This window comes from Nelumbo lutea, chromosome 4 (assembly GCF_056320005.1).
Source record: "Nelumbo lutea isolate HS-2025 chromosome 4, American lotus-T2T, whole genome shotgun sequence".
NCBI classification, from domain to species: Eukaryota; Viridiplantae; Streptophyta; class Magnoliopsida; order Proteales; family Nelumbonaceae; genus Nelumbo; species Nelumbo lutea.
In genome coordinates this window covers 28501251-28518012 of record NC_142687.1, presented here as the reverse complement: position 1 = coordinate 28518012, position 16762 = coordinate 28501251, and the positions used below count along the sequence as shown (strand labels likewise).

The window sequence follows — 16762 nt, the reverse complement described above, 5'->3', positions numbered from 1 at the left end:
TTTCTTCATCTAAATTTTCTGACTCACTTTCATCTTCTGACAGATAGGGTTCCAATTGGGCTAACCAATGGATAGGTAGGGCATCTAAAAGATCGTCCACTATATCCACCTTGCACTCATCTCCCCCTAGGTTTGGATACTTAGAGGCACTAAAAACGTTTAATCGAACTTTTTGCTCCCCTAATGAAATTTCAATTTCTCCCGATTTATAGTTGATGTTTGTATTGGTAGTTGCTAGAAACGGACATCTTAAGATTATCGGGATATGGCTTTGTTCCTCGGTTGGGGTCATGTCTAGGATGATACAGTCCATTGGGAAGTGATAACGCTCTGCCCTGACAATGACATCCTCAATAACACTTCGAGGAGTCTTGATTGACCAATCAACGAGTTGCAGAATTACCGGGGTAGGTTTTAACTCGTTGATCCTGAACCTGTCACAAATGGACGAAAGTAGATTTATACTGGCCCCAAGATCCAATAGGGCCCGATCAAAGGTGATTCCAGAGATGACAAATCTTATGAGAGGAGCATCAGGGTCTTTCAATTTCTAGGAATGTTGGTTTAGGAAAAACGCATTAACATCTGTCGAGAGCATCACTTTTTGTGGGGCTGATCTTGTCTCCATCATTTGAGTACACAACTCTTTCAAGAACTTGGCATAGGCCGGGATATGCTGGATCACGTCGAGGAGAGGGAAGTTAATATGGACTTCCCTACTCTCCTCGTTACGAGTCTCTTTCTTCTTTTGCACTGGGCCGGTGTGAGTGCAGTTGCAGTTGGAAGTTAATATGGACTTCCTTGCTCCTTTTCTTCTTCACTAACTCTCTTTTTCTTACACGGGTCCTCTAAAATCCTCTCACTCCTTAAGGTTGTAATAGCATTGGTATTTTCAAGCTGAGGGTCCTTAGGAGGTGGTTGAATCTGTTATGGAGGAAACCTGATGGGTGATTTCTAGGGTTCACAACCGGTTGACTCAGTAGTTGCCCTACTTATCTCCTCGCCCTGGCTTCAACTAGTTGTCTTATTTGGCTTTCTAATATGGCAATGGACTATTGCTGATTTAGGATCAGCTATTGAAGTTGCATGAATTAAGCATCCACTGTATGGGTTTAAGGAGGTTGTGGGTTAGTTTGATATGGTTAGGGCCGGTTGGCTCCTAGGATGCAACTGCTAGAATTAACTCTGTAATTTTGGCCTCTAAAATTGTTGGGCCATGGAGTTAGATTGATGATGATACTGTTGGGACTGTGAGTTGGTTTGACATGGTTGAGCCGGTTGAGTCCTAGGATAATCATTGTACTCACAGTGAGTCTGGGCTTGAGACCACTGAGAGTGCATATCTAGCAAGGTGGTTTCTTGAACTTGGGCCCTATAAGTGAAGTTGGATTGATTTTCCCACCCAAGTTTATATGGGCGAAAGAATGGGTTAGCATTGGGTTGGAAAAATCTGTTAGCCGCATATACTTGATTTGGATTGACTAGTTGACACTGGCCCGCTGCAAGGCACTAGCTAACATGATGGGCCGGGCTTGCACAGATGGAACATGTTGGATATAGGCCACTTTGTTGATGAAATGCAAGGACTTGATCAAGTCTTTGGGCCATCCCATTAATCCTATCAAGTTGTTGAGACACATGGTTCCAATCTATCCGTGGCACATGTTGGAAGTAGTTTCCCATTCCATAAACTCAAGCCATTGAATTTATTTGATCTTATTTTGTTTTAACCACCCATTTTCTTCTTTTTTTTTTGAAATTTGAAATTTTAATTTCAAATTTAGATTTTGAAATTTAAATTCTACAATTTAAACTCAAATTTGAATTTTTAAAATTTTTATTTTCTCTTTTTTTTTTACTTATTTTTTTTTTTGAAATTTGAAATTTAAATTCAAATTTAGAATTTGAAACTTAAATCCCTGAAATTTAAATTGAAATTCGAAAATTTATTTTTTTTAATTTTTTAATTTTCTTTTTTGACTTTAAATTTCAAATTTAAATTCTGCAAATTAAACTCAAATTTGACTTTTAAATTTTTTTATTTTCTCTCTTTTTTATTTATTTTATTTTTTTTTGAATTCTGAAATTTAAATTTTTGGAATTTAAATTCAAATTTAGATTTTGAAAATTAAATTCCTGAAATTTAAATTGAAATTTGAAATTTTAATTTTTTTAATTTTTATTTTTCTCTTTTAGACTTTAAATTTGAAATTTAAATTCTGCAATTTAAACTCAAATTTGACTTTTTAAATTTTTTATTTTTCTCTTTTTTATTTTTTAAATTCAAATTTAGATTTTGAAACTTAAATTCCTGAAATTTTAATTTTAATTTTTTTTATTTTTTAATTTTCTCTTTTTGACTTTAAATTTCAAATTTAAATTTTGCAAATTAAACTCAAATTTGACTTTTAAAATTTTGATTTTCTTTGTTTTTATTTTTTTTTAATTTTGAAATTTAAATTATTGGAATTTAAATTCAATTTTAGATTTTGAAACTTAAATTGAAATTTTATATTTTTTAATTTATAATTTTAGTTTATGAATTTTAAATTAAAATTTAGATTTTGATATTTAAATTCATGAATTTTAAATTCAAATTTGAATTTTTTAAAATAAAAAAATAATGCAAGCAAATCAACCACACGTCCTAAGGTTGACCTAGGGTTTCCTAAACTAGTGGTTCAACCAATGTGAATCCTTTTAGGTTCACTTGGAATTATACCACTTCCTTTGGTTAGCCAGGTAAGAGGTAGGGATGTGGGAGGCTCTCCTTGGTCTCACAAGGACCTAATTAAGTAACCACAAAACCCACTTAGGCTTAGCGGTTTAACCTCTTTCTTTAGACACCAACCGCTAGTTATGGAAAGTAATCACAAGCTTCCCTAAAATTCAGAGCACACCTTTGAACCAAAGGTGGGGCTGTCTAAAGGATATTGCTATCTAGATATTAAATTAGGGTTTAGGTGAACCGCACGTGAAGGATAGTGATTTTTGGGACAAGGAAGGGTGATGAAATCCCCACCTTATCTTATTTATGTTGGATTGCCCTTAAATGGATTAATGGAAAGAAAACAAAATAAACAAAGCAAATGCAACTAATTACAATGCCTAAACAATTATTTGTAATATGCAATTCAGCAATATAACATAAAATAATAGAACAAACTAATTAAGCAAAAGGAACAATTAAAATAATAAAAAGAAAACCTAACACAATAACAACTAACAATGATAATTTCAGCAAGTAAATAAACCTATATGATGAATGCTCTAGAATACCACACCCTAAATGTTCGAATGCAAATGCAAAACTTTTAAAGTATTAATTAATTTTTTAATTTTTAATTTTAATTTTAATTTTTTAAATTCGAGATTTAAAATTTAAATTCAAATTTGTAATTATTGCAAACAATAAATAAAAAAATTAATTGTGCTAAAAAGAATTAACAACTACCAAATATAAATTCTAACAAGAGAGAAAAAAAAAGGTACTCAAAAGGTGAAACTGAAAATAAAATAAAAAAAAAATGATTATGTAGCAATAAAAAATAAAATAAAATAAACAAATTTTTTATCTGAAAATAAAAAAAATAAAACTACTAAAACAGAAATTCGAACAAGAAATTAAAATAAAGAAGAAAATAGATCTAGAAACAAAACAAAAGAAAAATATTACTAAAAATATTAAATCAGATCTATAAAAAATTAATTAAAAATTTGAAAATCACTATTCTACCAAAAAAAAAATAAGAGTTCAAAAATAAAAATCAAAAATAAAAAAATGGGACGACTACACTTCAAACGCAATCCAATTAATCATCTATTCACTTTTCTCCCGTAGTCCCGCAATGCTCTGATACCCCACCTTTCGCTATTACATTGTGCAAAATCAAAGAGAAAAAAGAATTAAAATAAGATTATAGATCAAGTAATCAAACAAAAATAAAAAAATAATGAAACAGACCTGGACAAAACAAATAAAAAATTTTCTTCATTGCTTCCCCGGCAATGACGCCAAAAACTTGGTGTGATCTGGAACGTGTTGTTAACGATTTCGGAAGACTAGTTTAATTATTTATAAAATTTTTCCGATTCTCAAACAACTACTAATGTAGTTAATGGGTGAGAACGAGTCATATCCACAGGGAAAAGAGGGAAAAGTTAATACATACTCAAATCCCTAGGGTTTCTAATGAAGCGTTAGGATGGTTCTATTTTGATCCTAGGGCTGAGAAGAGAAGGAGAGGGCGCCCAATATTATGTAGGGCTGAGATTTGGGCGCCTAGAACTGGAGGGTGGAAATTAAGGCACTTAGGGTTGAAAGGTGGAGATAAAAAGGAGTGAGTGGCGCCCTAGATTGGATGGTTAAGATAGAGGATGGAATGGAGGGCTGAGATCATAGTGGTTAGGGGCTGAATGGTGAGGATTAGAAGTTAGGTAGCGCCCTAGGGTTTAAAAGTTACAAAGAGAGTGCCCTAGAATGAATGGTGGAGATTAGAATAGGTGAAGGGTGGAGCTTAAATAGTTAGGGGTGTCTAGGGTTTGCTAAAGATGACAAGAATGGGTTAAAAGGCACCCATGGGTTTGCTAAGGAGAGGGGAGCATGCTAATATAGTAGGAGTGGTGCTATTCTAGGTTTAGCAGATAGGAGGCGCCCTCCTGTTCTCAGTTTTTCATAAAAACACCCCTCTCTGTTAATTGGACTTCACACCAGTTTCCCAAAAACTACATTTTAGTCATGCTTTTTCCTAGTTTTCCACAGAAGTTGCACAGAGACCCTCAGAGGTCACAACATTGACTTTAACTGGGAAAAAAACACACTTTGACTATTCTAAGGCCGAAAATACCCCTGAAATGATGCCCTTAAGGCATCAAAATATAGAGTTATCATCCTCCAACTTTGGCTTTTCCATTGCTTGGCCCTAGAAGTTGTATTGCCGAGCGTATGCTTTCCGAGATGAGGTAGATGCTCCCCTGAAGCCAAGCCTCCGAATATGACTTTAATAACTCTGGTCGGGGGCAATAATTTCGGGGCTTGGCTTATGGTTGCTGGGAGGATGATGCCGGGGCATCACCTTCAACAAAGTCCTTTGAGTGCCCATGACGGATGAGGGACTCAATCTCGTTCTTGGGCTCATAGTAGTCTTCGGTGTCATGGCCGATGCTGCGATGGTACTTGTAGTACTTGTTCAGGTTCCCCCCCTTCTAGGGTTCCTCTTCAACTTGGTCGACCATTTCATGAATTCCTCCTTCCTTTCTTGCATTAGATTGTACATTCGGGAGGAGTTTAGTGACATGTACTTATTTAAGGAAGGGGCCAGTGGCTTCTTCTATCCACCTTTGCTTATGGGACTGTCATGCGGGCATTACTTTCCTTCCTCTTCTTGTCATTGGGCCCTCGGCTTCTAGTTCTTGGAGGCGCTTGTTGGCTTCGGCTTCTTCAACAACAATGTACTTTTGAACTTTCTTCAAGAACTTGACTTTGGTCTTGGGCGAAGTCTTGGAGATGGATCAACTGAGGGGTCTGGGCCGGAGGCCATTGATGGTCATGTGCATAGAGATTGAGGGGTGTAGGTTCTTGAACTTGATTTCTTCATAGTTGAACCTCTTCATATAATCCCAATGGCTCTCCCTGTGCTTCTGCTTGACGAACATCATGTAGATGACAGTTTTTTTGCATATTCAATTGCTCATGAAGTGGCCTAGGAACAGGTCCACAAACTATTCCCAGGACTCTAGGAGCCGATGGAGTGTTGAGAGGCAGTGTGGAGAATCCTTAGTGTGCTGCTCCCTTGAATGTGGCTTGGAAGCCTTGGTACATGAGGGTGCCGAAGTACCCGTGTAGGAACATGAGGGTCTAGAAGCTTTCGAGGTGCTCCTTGGGGTCTGTGCTCTCGTCGTAGATCTCCAATGTTGGGGCCTTGAAATTTGTAAGGAGGGGTTCAGAGAGAATGGCATCTACGTACACCTTCATTCAGCTGGATGAGGTAGGGCAACGGGTGGAGGTGTCACCTTGGCCCTCCTTTACCTATCAAAGCTGGTCTTGGAAGGCGCCAATTTGTGCTTTAATGTCTTCGAGGCACTCATTGAGGAGTGGCTAGCCTTGTTCCCAGAGTTCTCGAATGCTGAGAGGGGCCTGCCTTGTTCCCAAAGTTCTTGAATGCCGGCATGTCCAGAGCCTTTCGAGTGCAGCGATCATTGAGGAGGTCGTGGAGGTTGGAAACTGGCGAGGGAGAGATGTGGCATCAACCTCCCACCCTTGAAGGGGAGGGGGGGGGGGAGCTGTGGTGGTCTGAGTGCTCTTCGTCGAGATTGGTCGCAACGCGATGATGCTAATAGTTGCGATTCTTGTGATCGACATGGGATCCTATAGGGTCGCCCAGTTGGCTGGGGAGCCAAGGTGTCTTGGAACGATGCTTGCTAACCCGTTGGTTGTTGCTATCGGAGTCTGAGGGGTCGGCCCCTTCTGGGCCCCCTATGTGTTGGCTTAGCGGTGTATGGGTAGATCGCCCTCCACGTTGCTCGTGGCTTCCATTGGGTTGACAAACCTATGGGTGGCTTCCTATCGGTTGCCCTATGTTGTGTAATTGCTAGTCTAAGTTGTCTAGCCTACTTAGGACCAGCTCAAACTGGTCGATTGGGACTAAGTTTCGAATGTTAGGGACGAGGTATTGCTAGTTAGCCATTTTCAGGGGCGCTAGTCGATTAAGTTAGATTAGTTTTTTCTTGAGGGAAAGTTTTTAAGGCATTTCCCACAAACGATGCCAATTGTTGCTGTCAAATATGGAGTCAAGGGAAACAACGTAATTTCTAGTGTCTGAGGTCGACGGGTCCAACCTACTGAGAGAAAGAAGACGTCAAAGGCACTGGGAGTTATCAGAGAGGCGGAGAGTCCGATGGTCAAGTAAGTTGAGAGTTGTGAGGGGTCAGACTAAGTAAGAGAGGAGACTTAGAGTTTAAGTTCCAATGTGTGTTACCTCAATGTGGAATCCCCTTTTTATTGTGAGAGTTGCCTCTGATGTCACATGTCGAGATCTACTGGTCGACCGAGATGCATTTTGCCGATGCCACATGTCAAGATCTACGAATCGGCCGAATACCACTATATTACCACGTATATGTAGGAGATCAAGATGTGATTAAGTTATTACCTCATTAATAATTATTGTGACATTTGGAATCTTATATTATATGTTGTTGATGAGGAGGGAACCTTTCTTCTAAACACTTGCATTGAAAACCCTAATTTTAATGCCCATGTAGCAACAAGGAGACGACGAGATCCTTTGAACCGAACCATATGCACATCCATGAATATGGGAGTCATTTATTTCCTGGTAGGCCGTGCTTTCGACAGGATACATTTCATGTGTGAAACTTCAAGAAAAGGGCTCATACAACCTATATGATATGTGGAATGTGTAACTCCTAAATGTAGGATGGTGGAAGGCCGAAAGCATTTAAGAGACGATTTTATTGTTGAAAGAAACTAAAAAATGGTTGCATGGAGTTTATTAACAGGGTGAGCAATACAAATTAAATTGAATGATAAACAAAACACAGAGGTGATATTTGTATTTTACATGTATATATAAAAACAAGAACATATTTTCAATTCTTTTGCTTTAAGAACCAATGTGTTTTCAAACCAGATTGCTTCTGCACCCCTGAATTTCCGTATTTGTCTAAAGGAAAAACGAGTCCGCGTTCTGTGCATCCACGGGTGCGCTTGAACCCACCAATAAAAATGCAACACGTGGTGTTTTCAAATCTTTAAAATCGTTAATGGGTGTTCAGCCGTTGGCCGAAGAAACCCGATTGAATCACCTATAATATAACAAAAAAATATTTAAAGGATTTCATTCGAACCCGGTTGGATTGAATGTTGAATTCTATTAATAAATTGTATACATTCAAATTTCAAACTAATTTGAGAAATAGAAATATATTATATATTTTTTTTCTGAAGGTAATAATAAATAAAAATTTTAAATATTATGAAGAAAGGATTGAATCAAATCGGATCGCCTTGATCAAATTGGATTCAAATTCAAATCCAAGAAATTAATCAGGTTTGGATTTGTAGCCCCAAGAATGCATAAAGTCGTATTTAAATAAGCATTATAAATAAGTTATGTCATTAAGCTACTGTTTAATTGGTGGTTAGTTTTATATTAAAGCCTTATTTGTTTGATGTGAAGAATCAAAAGCATGGCCAACTTTTGGTTTAATTTGGTCATAGGTCTTGCTTTGTTTTTGTTTATTTATAGTAAGATGAAGTAAAATAAAGCCTGAAGAATAAAAATGACCCAAAATTTACTATCATTTCATCTGCACTACCATGCATTTGTAATAGTGCAAAGTAAGTTGCACCGCAAACAGATATAGGGAATCAGGTGGGTTTTAGGATTGTGAGTATAATTTAGTCCTTAGAGGCCGTGAGACCAGTTCCATATTCGAATGTTGACATGGGGAAATGGGGATCCGGTGGGTTTTAGGATTGTGAAAAGCGAAAAACCAGGTCTAGATTCTGGTCCTGTTCATCAGCTTAGCATCCCCCCTTAAAAAACCAAAAGAAAATGAAAATTGCTTAAAACCCAAAACCCAGTCAGCGGAGCCGCGGAGGAAAACATGGTCACTTGGATTATTAGTTGAAGAAGTCTTCCACGTGACACAGACGAGAAAAACAAGTGGACGGCACAGCACACGGAAAAAAAGAAAAAGCGAGAGTGAGAGAGAAAAATAACAAGAGATAATATAAAATTAATAAAAAAAAGAAAATGAATGGATGGGAAGAGTCCGAAAGAGGGAAAAGACCTAACGCTCCTCTATCGCTCCGTCATAGATCTTATCACCATCTCCGTCTAGGCGTCTATTTTCGGTTTCTTTTTTTTTTTGTTTATATTTGTATTTATTAATTAATTAAGAAACTTTATTATAAAGAAGGAAAATATATTTTATAATGCGGAAGGAAGGAAAGAGCGGGGTTACGCTAAAACCGATGCTCGTTTCTTTTCTCGCGGGAGGCACCGCCTGCATGAGCTGATGGATAATTCACAAAAATATAAAAAACAAATAAAAAGCGATTGGGCGAGTGGAGAGAGAGAGAGAGAGAGAGAGAGAGAGATCTCGAGGCTTGCAGGTTTTGCCTCCATTTCCTGGTTTGTCCAATTCCGTAACGTTGCTGTCTTTTTCTTTATTCATTTAATTAACTAATTATTTATTTATTTTTTCTATTATGCTTATCACCGCTCTATAAATCCCACAACTTCTCCTACTTCTTCCTTCTTTGTCCTTGCCGACCTCGCTGTATTTTATTCTTTCTTCTTTTTTTTTCATTTTTTTCTTTCATTTCCCTCCTTTCTCATACAGAGTTAACTCAGCTCAGGTACAGTAAATCTCTCTCTATCTGCGGTTCTGATGTTTCCTCTTGCTTGACTATGGATGAATTCCTCTTCTTTCTTTAGGAAGATTTTTTTTTTTCTGATAATTATCTTCTTGAGCGTGCAAATCTCTAATTCCACTTCTCGAGTGTTTTTTTGCTGGGTTTAGATGGCTAGATATATGATTTAGAGGATTTTAGGCTTCTCTTTGTGGATTTTTATCTTTGATTTTTCGTCTCTTGGTTTTTCTTTGCTGTTTGGTTGTTCCGGTGAGCTGATTCTTCGAGCGTTTGCGATGTTTATTATTATTTTTTACAATAATTTCTTTATACGTGGGAAAACTTACTGGGTCTTAGATCTGTAGGAACTTCTGTTGTTCCTGCCGTTTTTATCGCAATCTCCTTGATTTTTTCTCTCTTGTCTATGGAATTACGTTGATATGGTCTAGAACTCCGTTTCTTAGCTTGGATCCTGTTCGAAACATGGCAAATATCTTGTCTTTGTGGCCATATTTTTCTCCTTTTCTTCGGATCTTCTGCACCGCCATGGATTCTCGTCTAAAATTCTTCTGTTTTCCTCTTTACAGGCGTTCCTCTGCGTATCCCAAAGGTGAAGATGAATCGATGCGGTCTTCAGAGCGCCTTCGCATCCTGTGACGAGAGGAGCCCCTTCTCCTTCTCCGATCGTAAGGATCCCGTCGTTTGCCCGAAGCCTCGCAGACTCGGTCTCTTGAATCATGCCATCAATGACTCAATCAGACCTTTGAGATGGCAGCTCAGGTAAAATTTTCTTTCGGACCTGCATCCTTTCTTTTCCCTCTGGATCCTACATCTTAAACCTCGTACAAATTCTTATTTTTTTATAAAGTCTCTGTTTTCTTTTCCGCGACAGCAGTCAACCGGAGTTTTGCGAGTCGAAGGCTGGGACTGAGCTCCTAGATATCATACTTACAAAGGTGTGCCTCTTCTTGTTTTTTGTTTCTTCTTTGGCGGTTGTCTCTGTAATTAAATCATGGTATCATCAGTCATCACATTAGCATGGGCTACGGCGAGAAAGACTTGTCTAAAACAGAAAAGGAAAAACAAATAAAAAACAGTTTTGTAAGTCTCCTGTGTTCTTTTAATCGAGTAAGGTACAGACCAGTTGCCGTAGCCCGTAGATGATATGTTCTAGAAATTAATTGAGTATTAATTTATGTTGGTGTTCGTTTTGGTTCATTAAACAACTACTTGCTTTGTTCCACAGGGTAGTTATGGTGCAGATCAATCGGTGACCCAGGTGGCCTCATCACCCCCGTTTTTCTGTGGGTCTCCACCAAGCCGGGCAGCTAACCCACTAATCCAAGACGCCCGTTTTGGGGATGACAAGTTCACCTCGGTAGCACCGGTCTCGGTCCCAGTTCCGTCGGGTCTCTCGTCGTCTCCGTCCTCTTCCACCCGTAAGGGAGGATGTGTTCGGTCAACGTTCGGGAACAAGCCGGCGGTGAGAATAGAGGGTTTCGACTGCCTCGACAGGGATAGGCGAAACTGCAGCATCCCAGCCGTTGCTTAGAGACCATCTCGACGTTTCAGTACATAGAAGAAGAGAAAGGAAATACCAGTACACATCAACTACTTTGCTTTTTTTTTTTTTTTTTTCAAGGCAGTGAAGAGGATCTAATCGGAATTTTCAAGGAGAGACGGACAGAGACGGAGACAGGGATGTGCGGGGAGGGAAATTCTGTTATTACTGTAAATATGTTTTCCTCGATCAATCTTCATTCTTAGGATGATGATGATAAATCTCTTTATGTAAAGAGGAAGGATGTATGTATGTAGATGTGAATCAAACAACTAATAAAGAAGAGTAGAGAGGAATGCAAAAAACAAACCCTTCTCTTCCTTCTTGTTGTTACTCTGTTCATTGAAGTAGGTTTAGATTGGAAATGAAGATTGCGAGAGGTTAGGGGTTTTCTTGGGGGTGAGTGGTGAGAGGATCGAGTGAGCTAGATGATCATCTGTTTATCTGCGTCTTTCTTGCTTTGTGTAAAATATTTCAAGGAGAGGAGGAAGATGAGGAGTCGATACTCTTGATCTTTGTTTGCGGTGTTGAGAGAATCTTTGTGAAGGAAAATCTTAATTATTGAGTCCGAAGTGTCATTTTTACAACCCATGTAAATATATTGCTTTTTTGGTGGTTATTAGTGTCATTTCACTAGTTCGTTCTCTCTCTATCTCTTTGTACCTTACCTTATTTCCAGACTTTGTTTATTTATTTGCTTGGGGCCTCGGATATGCTCCCACTTGCTGTTCGCCTGTTCCCACCTCCCTACGCACTGGCTTCCCATTGGGAATATCTCCCCGTCATTCAAGGATTTTTATATTTCGTGGGTTCAAAACAGATTGCGGGCAGCACAGATTCAGTGGTCAAATTGCGCACCCATGGGCGCTCATTGTATTCGGTTGAGGGCCCATTGGGATTCAGTATGCTATACCACTTTTATTATGGCTTAACAGGTTAACGTGGTGTCCGTAGGTTTTTTTTTCGAGGGCTTGTCTGCGCAGGGTTAAAACCGAATATAAAGTTCTTTGATGTATTGCTGTGGTTTCATCTTATTTAATGTGAGACCATAACAAGTTATCAGTCATTGATTTTGTTGTTTCGGCGCACGGTTACATAGCAAATGTGGTTTGCTTATAATTCGCCCAATGTTCACCAGTTGTCACGTATATGAAGCCAAATATGATCAGTTGGCATGTATATATGCGGCCAAAATATGGTGGTGGGAACAAGGGTTTCTTCCATGATATTGCTCACCGTCAGGGATTTATTTATTTATTTATTTTTTGCTGCAACTCACCGTCAGGGATTTGAGTATTGACAAACAGATAAGTACTGGTACCATGGTTTTTGAAAACCGGATTGGACGGTCGGACCGGTTGATCTGAGAATGGTTATGGCGTTGGTTCAGATGGCCTGACCATTTGACCTAAGAATCTGTGGCCAAAATGGTTTTATTTCTAAATCTATGCTGGTTAATAAGTGAACAAGAAGGGTGGGAGTATGGATGCTATCGGTCATGGTTTAGATAAAATGGTCCAACCATCTGGTTTGAAACCTAATCAAACGATTTTGGGGTCTATAACCAAACCTGGAGCCATGGTCGATTCCCAAGGCAACCGGTCCGACTGGCTATTCTTATTTTCAAAACCATGCGTGTTTTGCACAACATAGTCTACCATGAATGGAGATCTCATCTCATAGTCATAGTCGTGACATTTTTAAGGGGGTGTGACCGGTGAGATCGGTTTCTATCAGGGCAAATCTGTGCATACACCATTCAAAGTATAGGGAATATCTCCTCATCAAATAAAGCACTTAAATAGGAAGATATTCTCAATACGATGCAATAAAAGCTGATTGAATGAGGTTTGCCCCGACAGAAACTGAATTTGTGATGGGTGTCAGTTGAGTGAGGAATCGAAATAGCAGGGGAGATGTACAAAACTGTGCGAACAGGAACAGCAAAGGAGGATGACATACGATTGTATATTGAAAACATTTTTCCATGAATTTAACATACAATTTGTGATGGAATTTAAAGAGATCTGGCTTGAACAGCGCAAAAGATCACGGAAGGTTTGGAATAGCTGCCTTTCAAGTTTCAACCATATACAGGGCTTTCCACCAGAGTCGACCTCAACATCCATGGCAGCCGTGAACATCTCATCGTGATGACAAGAAAGATATTCAAATGAACAACTGCAATGACTATTGGCAGTTTTGACACTATATACAAATTCTTTCCATGAAGCTTCTTTTAATGGCTTTTTCAAAAGCAGTTTTGACCTTCAAAAGCCGTTGGATCCCTTCCAAATGGAGCCCAAATCTGCTCATAACAAAATACTTATTTTGAACACGTTTCAACCTGATCTGTATTGACAAAACTGAGACCCACTGGAAGACTGGCACCCACCATGATGGTTGATGAGATGTGAGGACACATGTTGGAAAAAGTAATTTATTGTGAGCAGATCCCAACTCTTCCAAATGGGCTCCTAGACTTGCTCAAGTGGACATTAATAAGTAGGATTGTTACGGTGGGCGGTATTGTTAGTTTGTTACAGCCTGCTGCGCTGGCACTTGGCAGGCGAGCAGGCAAACACAGTGCAATGGATGGGGACTGGGGAGTGGTGTATGGTTTACATTTTTACTACACACTCGGACAATGTAATTCAGGGATTCGAGCCGGACACTCCCCAAGGCTGCAACAGCATTAATTTAAAACCTCCCAAACTCGGAATTCTTTTTGAATTTGTCCACAGAAAGAAAAAGGATCGGGGACTGGCCTGGGAATTGTAATAAAAGTGCTACGATCAAAGTGTGAAGCGTTAGTGTTGTTGACTTGGATGACAGCAACAGTGTGTTGTTTGGTTTCGTAAATTGGATTCATCATGGATGCGACGGCGGAGAAGGGATTTCCATGTTCCACTTCCACATGCTGAACTGACAAGTCAAGATGAAGATGGTCAAGGACACCATACCATCCCCTTTTTTACACTACTAGTGTTCATAGTTGTACTCTTCTACCACTTGCACCCCAAACATCACCAGGCTACTTACACTGTTTGGACGGGTGATCCTTTATATCTATATGCTGTTCTTTTTAGGAGAAGTACCAATCAGCCCATATTACAGGGGGAATGCATCCTGACCGTGAATTGATGCCAAATTCATGGGCAGGATGTGGTTAATAAGGGGGCAGAGGGCTAATAGTACGGGGGGTTGGATTTCAGAATTCTGCATCCTGTGTTTTTGTATTTTTCCCTTTTTTTTATAATTTTTTTTATATTTAAAAAAATTCAATCTCTTTTTGTTCTTCATATATTTTTCTTTTCTCTATTTTTTATCACAGGATTAAGGAGTTCAGGTGATGAGGACAGAACCCGCCTTTAATACCCAGATATAAAAGATCTATCCCTCATTCCATCAAAAGCCCCCTCCAACACCAAACATATACAAATAAGAAGGAAAAAAAAAGACATTAATCAATGTAAAATTTGTGTTTTTTTTGGTAAATGAATCAATGCGAAGCACGGGGAATGTTAAAATATTCCTCAAAGTTGAGAGAGGAAAGGCCCATAGGACTTATGAAGATAAAACCCAGCAGATAAAACCAGACAAAAAGAACCTTCCCCAATATCTTTTGTTTGCCAAAAAATCTGCGCATTGATTACCTTTCCTCAAAGTATGAGAGGAACAGATGTCCATAGTGTTGAGAAGAGTGATGATGAGAATATTGAGAAATCTCAAGAGCAAGAGAATTTAGGATCAGCTTTAGTGGTTTTAGGAAAACCCATAAGGGAGTTAAGATCAACAATTCACTACTTAATGTTGCTAATCAGAACTTGAGAAAAGGTCCGATACCTTCATACATGTGCTTATTTACTTCTCTCCTTCCAATAACACCTAAAAGAATAATGGATCTTGTGAGTCATTGCATCAGCAAATATTCCACCAGCCTTGGGAAGAAACTAGAGGGATATCAGAGAGATTGGAGAAATAGCTTGAGACCTTACCTGCCATAACTCTATGATCATGACTGCCACAACATGTAGCATGTAGACACAAAAAGAAACCCCCTCTACGCGTTTAGTCTCTTTGCTTCCGCACAATCTTTGCCTAGCTAATCAACTTTAGGATGTTTATTTCTAACTAGATCCGATCCCGGGCTGATACTAATGATTTCAGTAGGGACCTTATGATCCGCGCGCTTAATTTGAAGTGACACATATATTTTCATGATCATGGAGCTTGAAATCATTAACTACGTTAGTGTCAATCTCACAGATAAGTGGACCAATTCTCATTCCGAAAAGAGATATCGCCCCTACCGAGTACCGACCAACCATTGACAGTGATGAAAAGCTAATTATTTCATGCTTAACATCTCTTTCCACAACCTGGTACAAAACCTCTTGGAGGAGAGGAAGAGCGTGTTTTTGACATATTTAGGCTATGTTTGGTGAATATGTAATTTGAGAAATAAGTAATTATTTAAGTAAATACTTGGTGTTTGGGAAGTTGTTTTCCCAAACCACTTAATTTAGAGTTTAGAAAGCATAAACTGGACCCAAGTATTATCCCCTTTTCAATAGCAGCCTGGACCAAGACTTAATAAAAGGGCCTTAACCATATCAAATATAGAGCGGTTACCAATACCACCTTCAGTTGTTGGTTTACAGACCTTATACCAACTAACCCACTGCTTTCAAGCACCATAACCAGAGAAGAACCCCATAGAAAGTTTGCAAAGAGCTGATGGATTCTCTATCATAGGATTTAACAATACATTCCACCTTTCTCCTAGTTAACTTACTTTCAATTCTAAAAATTTCTAGTGTCTCTCTTCTATTTCAAAACTGCTCTTCCTTATCAAAAATTCTCAGATGTTCATGTTCCATTTTTATCATATTGATCTTGCTTTTTCTTATCCGGTTATCCCCTTTTGGATACTTAAGCCCTTTATTCATACTAAGCTCGAATCCATAAACAACCCTACTTTATTTGAGTTTTACTATGATACCAAAGAGACATGACATGATACTAAAAATTTTATAACCAACCAACTAGCATCATAAATGTGAAAACCAAACAAGTAGCGTTCATCGCAATTTTTTTCTGGCATCATATCATACTTTTTTCTTTTTTTTTTTTTTTTTGGCATCATAGATTTACCTGCTTTATGTTTGTATTTTATGGGGACATGTGTTTATATTTAGAGGCAAGTTGTCAACGGGTGGGCTGGTAAGGCATCTGGTTGTAGCGGTGGCTTGGGATTTAATCCGGCCTGTATCTAGGCTGGGGGATGGACTATAGGGTGTCAATTGGACTGGATTTGGTCCAATTCGATCTAGTCTAATGTGAATTCATTATAAATGGAATAGGTTCAATTCAGTTCAATAAATGTTTTGGATCAATTTAGACCGGTCCAATTCAATGTTTGGACCATCCAATCTGTTCAAATTTATTTTGATTTAGATTGGTTTCAACCCAAACTCGGTCCATTGACATGTATTCTTATCTTATATCAAATGGACCAGATATTGGCTTAATCCAACCCAATCCAATATAAATTTGTTACGGACGGACCAGGTCCAATCCAATCTAATAAATATTTTGGACTGGATTGGCCCAATCTGAAATGTCTTGTTGGTCCGTCCAATCTGTCCAAATTAATTTTGGACTGGACGGGGTCCAATCCAAAATTGGTCCATTGACACCTTGGCCCTTGAGTGGGCGCTATGACGGCTGAATTGTGTGCCTTCTTCCCTAGGATTTTTCCTTTTGCGGCGGTGGTGCTGGTCAGAGGGCTGACGGTTGTCTTCAGACCGCGCTGG

At 38.7% G+C, this 16762-nt stretch overlaps 1 protein-coding gene across 4 annotated transcripts; it reads left to right on the top strand.

Moving 5' to 3' along the window:
- Positions 1-8769: 8769 nt before the first annotated feature.
- Positions 8770-11571, top strand: LOC148854835 (uncharacterized). Of its 4 annotated transcripts, none has more exons than XM_088986700.1 (4): positions 8770-9161; positions 9970-10162; positions 10278-10338; positions 10629-11571. In XM_088986700.1, exons 2-4 carry the CDS (start codon positions 9999-10001, stop codon positions 10932-10934), a joined length of 531 nt encoding a protein of 176 aa, XP_088842826.1. In that variant the 5' UTR covers positions 8770-9161; positions 9970-9998; the 3' UTR covers positions 10935-11571. The 4 variants fall into 4 exon arrangements, with proteins under 4 accessions (XP_088842826.1, XP_088842824.1, XP_088842825.1 ...); XM_088986698.1 differs by having other exon boundaries at positions 8960-9161; positions 10275-10338; XM_088986699.1 differs by having other exon boundaries at positions 9116-9388.
- The last annotated feature ends 5191 nt before the right edge of the window (positions 11572-16762 follow it).

Coding starts and splice junctions, on each gene's coding strand:
- LOC148854835 (XM_088986698.1), top strand. CDS start 9,999: ATGAATCGATGCGGTCTTCAGAGCGCCTTCGCATCCTGTGACGAGAGG. Junction 10,163..10,274: donor CCTTTGAGATGGCAGCTCAG/GTAAAATTTTCT, acceptor TTTCCGCGACAG/CAGTCAACCGGAGTTTTGCG. Junction 10,339..10,628: donor TAGATATCATACTTACAAAG/GTGTGCCTCTTC, acceptor TTTGTTCCACAG/GGTAGTTATGGTGCAGATCA.